Source organism: Aulonocara sp. 'chitande type north' Nkhata Bay, linkage group LG5, assembly GCF_057382095.1.
Source record: "Aulonocara sp. 'chitande type north' Nkhata Bay isolate Kocher_YH1m ecotype deep benthic linkage group LG5, A_spYH_male_GT1.1, whole genome shotgun sequence".
Taxonomy (NCBI): Eukaryota; Metazoa; Chordata; class Actinopteri; order Cichliformes; family Cichlidae; genus Aulonocara; species Aulonocara sp. 'chitande type north' Nkhata Bay.
This window is the reverse complement of record NC_141348.1, coordinates 2384194-2400271: the sequence shown is the minus strand read 5'-3', so window position 1 is coordinate 2400271 and position 16078 is coordinate 2384194. Positions and strand designations below refer to the sequence as shown.

The 16078-nt window shown below is 43.1% G+C and overlaps 1 protein-coding gene across 1 annotated transcript in view; it reads right to left on the bottom strand.

Moving 5' to 3' along the window:
* mta2 (metastasis associated 1 family, member 2) overlaps positions 1 to 16078 on the bottom strand; it is a 32053-nt gene that overhangs the window by 4524 nt on the left and 11451 nt on the right. The window contains exons 3-15 of the mRNA XM_086290937.1: positions 14441 to 14534; positions 8586 to 8703; positions 7745 to 7808; positions 7505 to 7622; positions 7301 to 7403; positions 6197 to 6296; positions 4218 to 4406; positions 4001 to 4075; positions 3844 to 3902; positions 2780 to 2880; positions 2395 to 2534; positions 1149 to 1377; positions 917 to 1006 (exon numbers count right to left, since the gene is read on the bottom strand). Of these exons, the coding sequence (XP_086147063.1) occupies positions 917 to 1006; positions 1149 to 1377; positions 2395 to 2534; positions 2780 to 2880; positions 3844 to 3902; positions 4001 to 4075; positions 4218 to 4406; positions 6197 to 6296; positions 7301 to 7403; positions 7505 to 7622; positions 7745 to 7808; positions 8586 to 8703; positions 14441 to 14534 (1480 nt within the window). The remainder of the gene's footprint in view (positions 1 to 916; positions 1007 to 1148; positions 1378 to 2394; positions 2535 to 2779; positions 2881 to 3843; positions 3903 to 4000; positions 4076 to 4217; positions 4407 to 6196; positions 6297 to 7300; positions 7404 to 7504; positions 7623 to 7744; positions 7809 to 8585; positions 8704 to 14440; positions 14535 to 16078) is intronic.

The following is a 16078-nucleotide window of genomic DNA, read 5'->3' as shown; positions in this document are numbered from 1 at the left end:
ACCAGCTAGCCCAACTTCAGTAACCCTACAAACATCACTGCTGTTTAGTTTCCTGTCTTCATTTATGTTGGAAGTGATAGCAGAACTGTACGTTTGATTTTTTTCAGAAATCTCTCCGTCAGAACATGCAATATCATGCTTAGGTAACTAGCGAAACTAGCGAGCTAACTTCCGCTAGCTTCCTGCTAACTTCTAACTCCGTTAAATGTAATAACTTTTGTTTTCATGGATGCCTGGAAGTTAAACTTTATAGTTACACCTGGTAAAGCAGCAATGCTGATCGTTTTATTAAAGATGAAAGAATTTAGACAGTTTTTAACGCTCAGTGATGCTGCAGTGTTGTTTGACCTGAAGCATACGGAGTTTAGGACCCAGATTACTCCCAGATTTAAGAGCATCTTAGTCTGACAAATACGAAAATAACGATGGCCGCTTGCATGTTCTGCAAAAAAATGTGCTTTGTTGTGTATCTGACGGACAAACACCAAACCAGTTCCACATCACTGAAGTTGCACCATTTTTACAAACCAATTCTGGTTCATCTGTTTCACTCAACAATCGGCCATGTGCGTATGAAAACAAAGGCACTGCGCATGCGCGTTTTACTCCCATTCTATCGCGATATTTCATTTTCCTATCGTTGCCTAACATTATACCGGTATTACCGTGAACGGTATAATATGGCCCAGCCCTAGTTTCTACTTTACTACTGTGCTCTCGTCCTTTTGTGCTATAAAAATTAAAGTAGTCCAAATCACACAAACTGAACTCAGCTGATTGGCTGAAGGCACACTAACCTACATGTGGCATCACAGGCAGTAGAGGACTTTAATAATTACATGTGGTATAATCTAAAGGAAGCATTAACTTGGAACAGCTTCATATTCAGTGCGCTGGTCACATTCTGCGTTCTTACCCAAATCCTTCACTATGGTGGCCAGTGACTGTCGAGGCACCAGCTTGCTCTTCACTGGAGTTTTTGTGGCTTTGGGCAGCCTGATCATACCTGAGGAAATAAAAAAATAAACTCTGTTGAACTCATTTAAGGAGGTTTGAAAACATCACTGAAGGACAAAGCTGTCAAACTTGCTGCTTTGTTAGTAGGTTCAAATGAGCTTAGAAGAAAGAGGGGGTGAGTGTGCACATACACTCAGCCTTGACAGCGTTGGCGTTGATGGAGGCGTAGGGGCGTCGAGCAGCACGTCGAGGCTGCAGAATGTCTTCGCACACCCGCCGAGCAATGCGGGTGAGCTTGGTGGTCTGCAGGATGAATGTCTGGCGGTTCTTGGCCAGCAGCTTGGCTCGACCCTCGTTGCGGGTGAACGGTGACATTCCCTGTACCTCCTGGCGTGTCATGTGACCACGAGGGCCTGACTCCTGGACGGACAGAAAGAACAGATTTAGTCTTAAGGAGGTGCAAGACAGCCCGAAACATTCCAAGTCTGCTGATTAGCTCATGTGGATTTCTTTACTGCTTTTCATTCAAACTAGGGCTGCCACAAACGATTATTTTGATAGTCGACTAGTCACCGATTATTTTTGCGATTAGTCGACTAATCAGATCATCATCCATTGGACGTAAAAGTACAGCTTATTGCACCAGCAGCATCTGCTCTTATATAACTATCATTAGCTTACAGCTTTAAGTGTTTAAGGTCTGTGCTAACTAAAAATAAAGACAAGATGATAGTTAATTGAATTCTAATTAAATGTGCAGATTGTTTCGGTGGAGTTTAATAAACTCAGCCGATTTACTCAGGAACAAATAAAATACTGAAAAAAGCCAAACAATAACATTTTTAAGTTATCTAAGTGACTTGTATATGTTTAACCTGAGTAGGGCGGTGGGTTTGAAAACGATCTGCCGGGAGTCCGGTGCTCTCATGGCCCCCGGCTAGCTATCGAGCTAGTGGGTAACAGACGCCTCCGAAAACGTCGGAGCGCTTTTGAAAATATGTGGTGTCCTGATAAACTGAGCAGATATTTGAGGTTTACACGGCTACATTCTCGCCTGAAAATATGTTAAACGTTTATTTTGTGACCCAGAAAGAATAATAAGAGTAATATTAAAACTAACTAGCTGCCGCCACTGTTGACAACTGCGCTGGGCCGCGCTATGAATTCTGGGACACAGTTTCTTCTTCTTCGGGGTTTAACGGCAGCTGGCATCCTTGTACATGCAGTGCTGCCATCTTCTGTTTCAGTCCGTTATTACACTCTTAAATCCTGCTACTTATTCCTGCTTTTGGGATCTTACAAAGCTTCAAATGACGCGTCGACTATTAAATCAGTCGTCGACGATTTTGATAGTCGACGTAATCGTGACTAGTCGACTAATCGTGGCAGCCCTAATTCAAACACATTTCTAAAGAAAGAGCCGATGGGGAGACTTACAGAGCCAGCTCTAGCAGCACCCTCAAGCTGTGTGGGAGTCTTCAGACCTCCGTACTTCTTCCAGTAAATCCAACAGGAGGCGCACAGTCTGCACTGCATATTTGGGGGACCCCAGGCGTACCACTGAGGAGACTGAGCCGCTGGGTTGGAGACAAACGATTTAGTGAGTTAGCACCTGTATCTGTCAGGTCCAGGTGCCTCGATGAACACCTGCCAGTAATACATGGGTCTTCTGTGATCGCCGGTAATCAGAACAAGTTGGTGGCATAAGAAAGAAAGACTGTATTTACATCTATTTTAATGTGTCCGTGTGGACAGTCAACACTCCCACTGCAAACGAGTGTGGTTCAGACTTTATCTAAACCCAGCCTGTGTGCACACTTACTGTGGCAGCTCTCACAGCTGAGTCCCTTCTGAAAGCCTGCCGCTCCGTTCATCCCAGGCTTGCTGCTGGGCACCATGATCTGGTTGGGGTTGGGTTTGGTACTGGTGAAGGAGGACAGAGTTATTCAACAATTAGTGAAGCATGTTCCATCATGTGGTTCAGTTCTCCTACATACAGAAAGGTGCTGGTTTACTGCCTCACATCATAATACCTCATGGCTTATTTGTTAGAATGCTTCTGCGTTAAACACAGTTTTTAGTTGTTTGGCTTTTGTTACATTTGTAACTTGTATTTATTTTAAGCTGTGCTACTATAATATCTTTATTCATTAATCCAAAAGTGACATTTTAATCTAATTAAATCTATGGTAAGACTTTAATGACTGTGGCTTAAATAGCTAATGACAATCACAAATCCAGCATCATATTTCCCAACATCTACCAGAAAGGACAATGATAAAGTCTTTACTGTTTGAACAGTGTTTTCATTCCTTTATTCAATCAACACTTTGCTGGGGCTCCTTAAACATCTGCCCAACTGATTGTAGCATAAATGGACCGATTAGCGTGATCCGTGGCCAGCAGACTGACGGACCACTGTTCTCTACATGAGCTCTCTATTCCCACGCCTAGCTGCAGCCACTTTGCTGAGCATGTCTGTGGTAGCTCTTGATACTCTGACAACAGTCCCAGTCCTCCCCTTGTGAAGCTTGCAGACTCAGCCGGGGTTCAAAGCGATCCAAGGCGGTCTGAAGGTGTAACGCCAACAGACTGCATGCCATTGGCTGCTGAGTGGCATCAATGACTCCTGAGAGCATCTTTTTCACAAAAATAAATCAACGCCATGGTTGAAACCCGGCGACACAAAAACAGAACGCTGCGGTCACAGAGTCTGACAACAATCACCTCGACGTCCTCCTTTGTTGTGACGCTGGTGTTGTATACAAATGGTGTCATGTGACCTCTGGCTGCGTTGCGATAACAACCCAAAGCACATTAGGTGGTCCCCAATAGTAATGGTAAACTTGTAAACTAGTAAACTTGATAGCTGTCATCAATACTCACTAGGTAGGGATGTACACCTGCTTCAGCTTGCTGTCTGCTTCTGCTGCTTTCAGTCGTTTCTGAGAGAAGACGTGGAGAGAGCGGGAGATTTTTGTTGAAAACAAAACGTCTGAAAGTGTTTGCTGATGCCGTTAAACACAACATGCTGTCGACAAACCTGCTGGATGTAACGGTCAGTAGTCTTCCACATGTAGTAGAACTGGACCACACTAGCTAGGGATTTCCAGGGCAGCTGAGGGAGAGAAGGGAAACATCTGCTGATCCCAGGACTCAGAGTGCAGCTTAAACTTCCTCTTCAGCACTGAATATCTGTATCACTACTGTTCAAATGCCCACGTGAATAATGTGAGAGAAAAACACTGAGGAGAGCTTACAAAGTCCTGGCGGATGTCATTGAAGTCTTTGCCGTATTTCTCCAGCGCCTCCTCAAACAGCATGGCCTCAGAGGCGCTCCACTCCTCCATCTCATCGCGGCAGAGCACCGGACCTCCCTGAGGAACCAAGGTGGACATGGCTTTGGCCAGGTCATAGTTGTTCTTCTGCAGTGTGTCCATAGCATGGAACTAAAGGCAGAGACAGGGAGTAAGACGACTGACCAAAGTTTTCCATTGCACACAAACAATACAGAACCCTGCAAGTCAGCTGTTGTGCACTAGGGCTGCCACAAACGATTATTTTGATAGTCGACTAGTCACCGATTATTTTTGCGATTAGTCGACTAATCAGATCATCATCCATTGGACGTAAAAGTACAGCTTATTGCACCAGCAGCATCTGCTCTTATATAACTATCATTAGCTTACAGCTTTAAGTGTTTAAGGTCTGTGCTAACTAAAAATAAAGACAAGATGATAGTTTATTAAATTTTAATGAAATTTGCAGATTGTTTCGGTAAAGTTTAATAAACTCCTTGCTATCTAAAATATAACAGGACACTGGAGTATATTCTGGAGCATCTCACACTTCTGATAATCAGTTGTCTGCTTGACGTTTATTCAGCTGTGTAAAAACTATAACTTTAATCTCAGACAAACTGATTTACTCAGGAACAAATAAAATACTAAAAAAAAAAAGCCAAACAATAACATTTTAAGTTATCTAAGTGACTCATATATATTTAACCTGAGTAGCGAAAGACGGCGGTGGGTTTGAAAACAATTTGCGGGGAGTCCGGTGTTCTCACGGCGCTAGTGAGCCTAGCCCCGGCTCGCTAACGAGCTAGTGGGTAACAGATGTCTCCGAAAACGTCGGAGCGCTTTTGAAAATATGTGGTGTCTTGATAAACTGAGCCGATATTTGAGGTTTACACAGCTACATTCTCGCCTGAAAATATGTTAAACGTTTATTTTGTGACCCAGAAAGAATAATAAGAGTAACATTAAAACTAACTAACTGCCGCCATTGTTGGAAACTGAGCTGGGCCGCGCTATGAATTCTGGGACACAGCTGCTTCTTCTTCAGGGTTTAACGGTAGCTGACATCCTTGTACATGCAATGCTGCCATCTTCTGTTTCAGTCCGTTATTACACTCTTAAATCCTGCCACTTATTCCTGCATCTTTTGTGATCTTACAAAGCTTCAAACGACGCGTCGACTATTAAATCAGTCGTCGACGATTTTGATAGTCGACGTAATCGTGACTAGTCGACAAATCGTGGCAGCCCTATTGTGCACAAATCCCCTTTGTGACACACAAAGTAGGGCTGGGCGTCATAAAACCATTATCACCCAAAGTATGACCCAATGCAGACTAAAAAGCTCGTTACACGAGTCTCAACAGATAATCGTGGAAACAACACGTACACAGAGTGTCATATTTAAACGTCTCAAATCAAGAAAATGGATTTTTAAAAGCGATATCCGCTGTCCGCTTGTCAGTTTTTCCACGTAACACTTCACAATCAAGCTCAAGGTCCTGTTGAGACTTTTCAAAATAAACTGAAAGAGTTTATTGAGCAGAAGCAAAACAAGAGACGTCAGGTGCTAAAAAACAAACCTTAGACTCAAACTTTGAAAGATGGTGTCCGTTACAACTTATGTCTAAAATGTCTCGTTTCATGCATCGGTTAAAACACTCGACTCCAGCTACGTGACGCCCAGGTGGAAACACTTCACGCAAGTTGAGCTGCCTGAGATTCACAGAATTTACAGAAAATGTTACATTTTTGTGATTTATATCGTTGTCAGGACGACAGATGTCTTATATATGAGATTTTGGTCATATCGCACAGCCCTGCTATGAACTAAAAATTCACCCATAGCACTGCCCCGTCATTGCTCATTATTTCCTGTGTTAGTGCAGGTGGAGTATGATAGCAACCTTTAAAGGCTTTGGTTAGTGTTCATGTCTCACCAGTGTGATGTCTCTGGATGCTGCAGCTGCACTCATGTGGAGGCTGGGCTGGCGGATGGAGCTGCTGCAGTCCAGGGCCCGAGCAAACGTACCCACAGCCCTGAAACAAACACACCACTGACTGCTCAGTAAAAACCAGGAAACATTCAGTGTTAACCATTTGAGGCCCTGTGTGACCTGACTGGTAGCTTCAGTTAGATTTGCCTTTAAAGGCAAGCTTTACATACTCCACTGTAGCATGACACTATGTACCGTGACAACACGCATCATATTTACACTGTTTGATAAAAACTAATGTGATGTCAAAGTGGGCATGAAATACTGCATGTATAAAGGCTAATTTACAGCACTGAGCGTAACTCTGTCTGTGCAGCTGGATTTAAGAAATCAGTGCTTAAAGTTTAATGTTTTAGTACAGTTTAGAGCGTGACATCACCAGGTTGGTTATTTGTTGCTCACAGACTTGGACTATGTTAGCTAACTAATAACAGAACCACTAACTCGGTGAAATGTAAGGAAACATAACTGTTTCTTACCCAAGCACGATTGGAAATCCTAGCATCCTAATATAAAAGAGATTATTTTATTATATAAAATACCGCTGATCGTATCAGCTGATCGTATCAGCTGATCGTATCAGCTGATCGCACCACTCGTACATCCAGCCACACGAGGAAAAATCTCTTTCTGACTCCACCTGTCACCTGACTCACAGCCTCGCCTCCACACTGTTCTCATTTACAACGTGCAGCTAGCCAAACAACAAAGAATCACTCAGACAGTGAAAGTGGACAGTATCTGCTCTGTTTCTTAACATAAAACTCACTGTTACATCCAGCGACAGCACAAACGTGAAGTCCCCTCGTTTCCCTGAGTTTGGCGGTCGGTTCTGTCACTGGTGAGCTAATATAAACTAATTCAGTCTAATAATAATGATAAAGTCTATTGGCCACAACCAGCCAACCAACCTGAAGATGCCACGTTCTGTACTGACACAAGATGATGCTAAACATGATCTAAAAACTGGCGAATTTAGAAGTTGCCATGGAAACAAGCTGTAGCAACGACAATGTAGTCGGGTGGCAGATGGCAGGCGAGCGTTACCTCGCTACCACCAGGAACTGGTCGATCTGAGGATCTTTGAGCTGGTTGTTGGGATCCCACACCTTGGTCTCCAGCTTCTCTTGGACCCGGGTGTCTGATTCACCTGAGACGGGGATAAATGGCTTGAACTACTAATACACCAACACCACCTCAAAATAAATAATGTAAATGTATTAAAACAACTTGAACACGCTTGCTGCTCACCCTCAGCTAGCTTATCAGGGATCTCTGCCTGGTATTTGGAGCCCACCCGAATCTCGCCTTGATCTGCTAGCAGGGTCTTCTGGACAGGGTCGAATACGAGTGAGTAGAAGAAACAGTCCTGGACAGAACAGAGCAAAGGTTAGAGCCACTTCACAGTGCCACTCTCTTTGCAATATGAAATATCGAAGCGAACAATTAAGTATCAAAGTAATGTGACAAATAAACAGATGGCATGTTTACCTCTTTCTCCAGGTACCCGGCTAAGACATCTGTTTCGTTGAGAAGGGTCACGTTACATTTTCCCCTGAGGAGAGCACAGAGAGGATGTCAAAGACACAAATGCATCTTCTCAGTAAGTAAAACAAGAAGGAAAAATCTGGTTTGATGACATCCCTGCCGCATTCAGTCCCCAAAAAAGGGGATTAAAAAAAAAAAAAGTAGTGTCAAGCCTTTTTTGTGCTCATTTTTTTTGCTGCTTGAAATCATTTTTGACTTTAACAAGGTGCAACATATGAATAACACGCATCCATTCATTGCCTGTCTGGATCAAGGTTTCAGGGCAGAAGTCTAAGCAGAGACACAGAGGTGTTCCAAACCAGCCAAGAGGTGTGATCCTGGTGTCCTGGGCCCAGTCCAGGGCCTCCTCTCAGTAGCACATGGCTGAAACACCTCAGGGGTCACAGTAAGCGGATAGCTCAACTGTCTGTTTTGATGTAAGAGAGTACAGCATTGCTCTGGAGTCCTTGACACCAATAACCACGCTCAAACTGTCTTTCTCTACGATCACTGTAATCTTTAGCAAACTAGGTAACAATACAAACTAGAACTGATGGGCAAATGTTTAGAAGCAAATTCAGTCGTCAAGTTTAGGACTTCATTGACTACAGAGGAAAGAATAAGTGATGGCAGGAGCGGTGATGTATGGTGCTGTGCAGGGACAGATTTGATCACCCCTTCAATGGGTGAGAATGGTTACAGCCAGGACCATTTCTCAGCAGATCAGTCCCAAATGCACATGGCTGTTGTCAGAGCTGTAACTAAACTGCAGGTGTGTGATAAGGCTCTGCTGGTAGTCACTTACCGTATGTGAGTGGCAGGTAGAGATTCAAACTGTCGAGACAGGAAGAGTTCTCTGTGTTTGAGCTGGTGTTTCTGCTGTTCAGACAGTTGTGGCTGCTTTGACTCCTCCTCAAACTCTCCTAGACACAGAAAGAACTCAGAATTAGCAAGAGTCACTGTTAGGAACTGAAGACGCGAACCTCTGAGTTTACAGCTATAACATAACTTGTAACGTTTGAATGTGGACACAGCAGGCAGAGAAAAATGGGTGAAACTTCATGCAGTGACTGAGATCACAAGACAAATCAAGTAAACCCTCCAGCAGAGACTGGTTTTACTGCAGCAAACACTGGAGATGCTTTGCTACACAATCCTGTGACTGAAGACACCTTTGGTATATCCAAAAATGACCTCCCATCTCCTTTGCTACTCACTCGTCCTGACCTTGATGGAAAACATCATGAGGTCAAGGAAAGCTGTGTAGGAGGATTGATAAGGACGCAGGGAAAGCGAAGCACTAACCTGGGAATCTGACCACAGTCACACTTGCAGATTCACTCCTCTCAGAGCTCCTCCACAAAGCTGCCATTTTCTCATCTATCCCCATGTGGCTTCAAGTGTACGTGTGTCATGTATTCATGCTGAAAATAAGTCGATTATATAGCTTAGAGTTGATAACTCAGATGAGTTTCTGTGAGATTTGTACTCATGTTCAAACCTTAAGGTTCATTAAAACCTGGCAAATAACATCTCCAAACTCCAAAAGCTGTATTGTTGTGTTCAGAAAAAGTTAGCGTTTAAAAAAAGAAAAGAAACACTTTTAGTGTTTTGAAATCAGTGAAGGTGGGTAATAGCCAAGGATTTATTCCTGCACCCATTTAAGTGGAAGAAGAAGAAAGAAATGAAACTAAGCCTTGTAGGAAAAAATCTAATAGTTTTGAAAAGTGAGTCCTCAAGTTAACTTTAATGGTCCAAATGGCAGAAAAATGTTACTACTATTAACATGTGAGTAACTACAGTACCATTAAGAGCAGTTAGCAGGCCCACAGCTGTTAGAAAATAGGCAAAGCAGTCCAAAGATGGTTGCAGTGACATAAAAGCAAACAGATAACAGCAGCTATTTATTTCAGTCTGTGTACATTGAACTGCTGCACAGAGGGAGAGAAACTGCACATGCAACCACTGGACTGGTTCTTGTGTTTTTACTACATGCCTCATTCACTCATTCATACAAACACTCCCGAGGTATCGAGGCCTGTAGTGTGAGCGAAGCCAAGTCTGAATGAAGTGCAGAGCAACAGTCCAACCACAGTAACTGAATAACAAAGACTGCGAGATGCTGCTTTAGATATTCAAAGAAAAAAAATTGCACACTAATTTTTTAATGACAAAAAAATCAAGAATTAAAAAAGTAGATTTTCCAGTGATTAAAACTAAAGCAGCAGTCAGCACAGAGCAGTGCAGGTTGACACTGGTTAGTATTGTTGTAAATATTATTAGTGGACTTGCTGTAAAGCAATCTGATTATCTGACACTAGCAGAGCCATGAGACACTTTTCAGACACAGAGAGATGTGAAAAAACGAAGCCACACGTGTGAGTGTGTTTCGCCACTAGATTGCGCATTCTGAATTTCAGGCGGTCAAGTGATTTGCTGTAAGAAGGAGGGGAGGGACTACTTCACTCCCATCTCTGTGGACCCCGCCCCTGCACTGAACCACAGGAAACCCTGCCAGTGAGGGCACAGGAGAGAAAGAGAGGGATGGTACCTTAAGCCACACCCCTTTTCTGTTAACCTCTCAACCCCCCCCCCCTCACCGGTCCGGCTAGTCCCTGCCAGACAAAGTAGGAAACCCTGTGTGCCAAACCGAAAGCGCCCATCCCCCTCCACAACATGTATCCCCAACTCCACACACACACACAAAAGAAGACACAGCACACACAGAAGGAGCGACGGGCACATTTCTAGAGAAAAACACATACTTTGTTAGAAACGCACTGTCCCCGATCTGACAAAGACTCCAGATGCATCACAATTAACTCACTGGTTGCTGTGGCCCTGTGGACAGATCAAGGGCCTTTTGTTCTGCATAAAGAACTTGAGTATAAAGAAGGAGGAAGAGGAGGGAGCAGCAATGAAACAAGCGAGTCCAATAAACAAGGTTTGGTCCTAACGAGCAGCAGTACAGAACGTGCACTTCTTCAGCACTAAGAGGCCTAGAAGCGACCAACCCAGACCTAAACAGAGTAGAACAGGACTACTTATACCCACAAAGGTCAACGATGGATCACTGTGTGCCTCCGTCATACTTCAGTGCACCAACAATCTTGATAAGTCAGTTAAGCAGTGACATTAGGAACACTGTAACTACCCTGTAACGAGACGTATTTGAACTCCAAATGCTAGTTAGTTTCACCTGCCGAGCAAAACTGGATACATTTGGAAATTAAGCTATTTTATGACATGAGTAAAAAAAAAAAAAAAAAACCAAACAAAGACTGGCCTGAAAACATTTTCCCTATTAGACGCACTGTTTTATGTTCAATGACAAAACAACAACGTGTTTGTTAGAATCCTGCAGTAGCCACTTTATCCTTTTGCACGAGGCAGTCAAAGCAAGTAAGAATACAGCGCTTTATAATTTTACACGATCCACAGCTGGTGTGGAGCACCCACAATATGGTTGCATACGTACAGCGACAATAAAAGGCTATTATATTCTATTTAAAGACTGTGCAGCTTATCATGGCCCAGGCTGAGAGTTCGAGGGCTGGGGACAGTCTGGATTTGACTTGGCCAAACTTGTGTGTAATGGGTCTATTGTGCTCTTGCATTACTTTACTGATCCATGTAGCTATTTGCATTGAAGCATTACAAATACACACGATTTGATCCACAAGTGTGATACACCACAGTCAATTCATGTTCTAATTTTTTTCCAACTAAAAGCATTCACTTTTTTGTGGCACACTGGGAAAAATTCCCTTCTCACAGCAAACCTGCCAGACACACTCATTCATTATCACTGAAGAAGTCAGGCTGTTGTTACAGTGTGAAGCTCTGAGTGCTCCAGAATTCATTCTTAATTTTATTATTATCGTCTTCTCTTGCAAATATTTTCCCCCCTTCTGCCAATTATACATGAGCAATGACCTGATCCATCCAGCATCAGCTCATTGCTTCTTTACTACCTCACACATCATGGCTGCAGTGTACTGGTGGCTAACTAGAGAGCTAACATAGCACAGTGGAAGCTAACAGCCATTAAAAAGCTCAACAATGACTCATTTTCTCTGTAATTATGTTCAGTGCAAGACTTGTTGGGAAGTCTTTATTATATTACAGTAACATAATATGTTGTGGTCAAATCTTTGTGTGTGTGTGTGACACTTACATGCTTTGCTGACGAAGACTAATGCAATTAGGTGAAAACATCGTGGTTCTTATCATGTACTACTTACTAATGAACAAAGTTTAACATTAGCAGCGACTTGGAATCTATAGAATCTGCAAATTATCCTATAAAAAGCTCTCTCTTAATTCATGCAAAAATCAGTCTGGATTTAAACCGCATTCTCTGAACGTCATGAATGTGTCCTTAGAACCGTTACCACAGCAGGCCGTCGTTTAGTCAGTCACCTTCAACTGTTTTCTGGCACACTAGAAATTAAATTCATCACATTTCAGATGCCAAACATGAGCTTTTAGTACTACATAATTCAAATCAAAAGAGCATGTTTCGGGAGCCGTTTTAGCTCAGCGGTTTCAACCTTTTTTGCGCCACGGATCGGTTTATGTCCGACAGTATTTTCACGGACTGGCCTTTAAGTTGTCACGGATAAATACAACAAAATAAAACCGGTATCAAGATTTATTTATAACACATGGGAAAAGACCCAGAGAAACAGAGTTAGCGATAAAATAAATTAAAAAAAAAAAAAAAACAAACGCTAAAAACCCTACACACACACACACACACACACACACACACATATACATGTAGTTTTGGCATCTAGCACAATAATACATAAATGCAAATATTAAATATTATAGATAGATGTAGACCGGCATGGCTATTTAATAATGATCAGCTGGGGATGTTCAGCTCGTGTGCTACATCTCCTAAATCCACCACGTATGGGAAACAGACTGCTCAGCCTCCTTTAAAGAGCAGCCATACCTTTAAAGAGGACACATGAATGCTGCCAGCAGACACACTGATGGCACACATTATGGACAAATGTTACAAGTGCCAACATATGACCATTAAAAAGAAAAACCAAACAAACAAAAACAACCAAACAGCGTGTGTGTGTGTGTGTGTGTGTGTGTGTGTGTGTGTGCGCTGATGGACAGAGAGGGGGAGAACTATCAATGCATCCGTGTGGGCGTGTCTTTGTCTGCAGAACTGCAGCCTGAGGAGTAAGGAGGTAGAGCTGGTGTTGGGGAGGGGCTAATGACTGAGTGATCAGTCTCCAGCAGTGTGCATGCCATTACCAACAACTCACTGCTTCAACCCTCTAATAACACACAGAACAGACACTGGGCTCATAGGGTGGAACCGGCTGGTTATGGCGCTCCATGTATGCCCTGCCTGCTCGCATCTTAGACCGTGCTGTTATGTGCTGGATTGTTTCAGACCGTCTTTGCACAGCCTGCACCCGGGGTCTTGCCTGGTGTGACAGACCCCAGCCTCTATGGATCTTGTGCTCAGAGCTTGTTCCTGTGCTGCCATGACTAGCGCCTCTGTGCTGTCTTTCAGTCCAGCCACTGGTAGGATTTCTCAATGTCAGCCACTAATAGCTTATCAGGTGTTATAGTGAATGATTGCAGTAACTGAATCAGTTACAGTGTCTGCAGTGTCTGCAAGCTCCTAGCTTGTGGAGTTAGAAGCATGTGATGGTGTGGAGCGGTATCTCCCTCACTGGAAAAAAAACAAGGCTTGTTATCATTGGAGGCAATCAAGATATCAAGACTGTGGTAATCCCATTACACCACAGTCTGGGACTGAACTCCAAGATGATAACTTGCCATCAACGAAAGGAGTTTATCAGAGACCACATTCAGAATTTGGGAATAGAGTGGATGGAATTGGCAGCCTGCAGTTCTGACCCTCAATCCCACTGAACACTGTGGGAGCTGCTTGGGCCAAACTGACTCAAGAGAACGTGCACAGTGTGTTTGTGTGAGTCCCACCAGTTAGTTAAGTCCAGCGTGTAGCTGCCAGCAGTTTTTGGGCTAATTTCAGTACAAATGTAAGTGCATTTCATACATTTATTTTATAATAGTAATAATTATTATTTATATTTACATGTATATATATGTACACATTTACATTTATATAGAACTTTTTGAGACCCTCAAAGCACTTTACAGTTCCACTATTCATTCACTCTCGCATTCACACACTGGTGGAGGCAGCTACGGTTGTAGCCACAGCTGTCCTGGGGCAGACTGACAGAAGCCAGGCTGCCATATCGCACCATCGGCCCCTCTGGCCATCACCAGTAGGCGGTAGGTGAAGTGTCTTGCCCAAGGACACACCGACCAAGACAGACAGAGCTGGGAATTGAACCGGCGACCTTCCGGCAACCATGGCCGACCGTGGTTCAGGGGGTTGGGAATCAAAGCCTTTACTGGTTCATTTTAAACTGTGTAAACATTTAATAAATAAATAATTAATTAGAGTAAAAATTCTGAAACACCATTTTTCATTCATGAAAACTTGCCCCCTTTCATTTTTCAATGTCAGAGCTGAAGTAGTGCTTTGGGGTTGCAGTGTGAAGTTTATTAAAAGAGTGGAGCCACATCATAGCTGCTCTCAGACTGGAGAAGATGAGCACTGGGAGGAGCTCTGGCTCACTGGTTGCTACTCACTTGCGTTGCTGTCAGCTAGAGTGTTGAGGTTGCCCGAGATGTCTCGCCTCCTGAACAGACACACCACTTTTGCCTCCACATTTCCATTGGCTGTCTGCAAGTGAAGAATCAGTAATTACAAATTAGAACCAGAATGATGCACTAGAGTAATTCCCTCCTACTCATCAAAATCATCTAAAAACTGAAACTTTGTACCTTCCTCCTCCTTTGATTAAAGCCACTGGTGGCTTATTTAGCCTTGATAACGACCAGATTCTAAGTTATTATCTATAAATCATGACAAGTCTGTCGTGATTACACTGTACTCAAAGTAAATACTCGAAAAAAGGAAAACAACAACAACAACAACAACAAAAGCTGGTTCTGAAAGTCAGGAGATGAGTTGGAAACAAGCATACAGTTCATCACCAGTAGACAAATCACTGGCTTGTTTTCTTTGGACTTACAAACCAAAGTGTGTGTGTGGCCTCTGTTGTGTCATGTAGCTGTGTGCGCTTTTCCTCTGGTGGGTATGCTGGATTTCGTTATTGGTGCTACATATAAGGAAAGGACACCTATGGAACATCTCATTGCTAACTGCTGTGCAGCATGGTGGTGCTCCGTTCTCAAACATCTTTCACACAGCTCAGGTTTTTACTTTTTGGAACATCTTTGCAAAGCCAGTACTGGAGCTACATTGGCTTTCACAGATCCTTCTGATGCAAGAACATAATAAGTCTACAGATTACTGATTACTGATTACTGTGTACTCAAGTTTTTTTGTGGTTTTGTGCGTCAAAGCAATGAGGTGACTACTGAATGTCAGATACTGGCCAAAAAGCCAAAGGCAGACTGCAAATGTGAAGCCGTCTCTAGGTAGAAAACAGGAGAAGGTATACAGCTCCTGCGTGATTCGCTCCTCTGGCTTGTGTGAGACAGGAAGCATTTTTGGGAGAGGCACAAATACACCGTGTTGCATCTTGTTGTTACTGCTGATTTTTAAATAGTTTGCATTGTTTATGTAAGTAGTGATAAAAAGTTGTGTATAAAACTTTGCTTTCAAAATTTGTACACAAGTTGTTGAAAGTCACAGTTTATGTTTGCATTTTAAGTTATGAAATGGATTCGTTAAATATGATTGTGGTCTTCACAGTACAAAAATGAAGGTTTCCAATCAGGTTTTATGTTTTTAAGACAAAATGTAAAAATTTCAGTCATTTAATAGGAGCCAGAGTAGAGTCGCTACTCCTCCACATCAAAAGGTGCCAGTTGAGGTGTTCGGGCATCTAATTAGGATGCATCCTGGCATCCTTGGGATTGTCATGCTGAAAAATGTGTCCGTTGCCAATCAGATGCTTTACAGATGGTAATGTATGATGGCTCAAAATCTGATGCTTGGTGTGGTTTTGGGGACCAGGCCGGGGTCATTTTGCTTACAAACCTTATGTTGCGTTCCAGTACCCCAAGACCGGGCCGTAACAGACATCTAGCAACATTAATCAACTCGAGATATTCTCCATGGATTAATCAATCACAGTGCTGCCCTCCACTTTGCAGCCTGTGCGTGGGCAAACCTGCCAGTGTTGCGAGCAGATTTTCACGTGACATCACATGTCACACGTTTGTAGCCTGTCAACCAGCCGTGCACTGCTCAGTTGG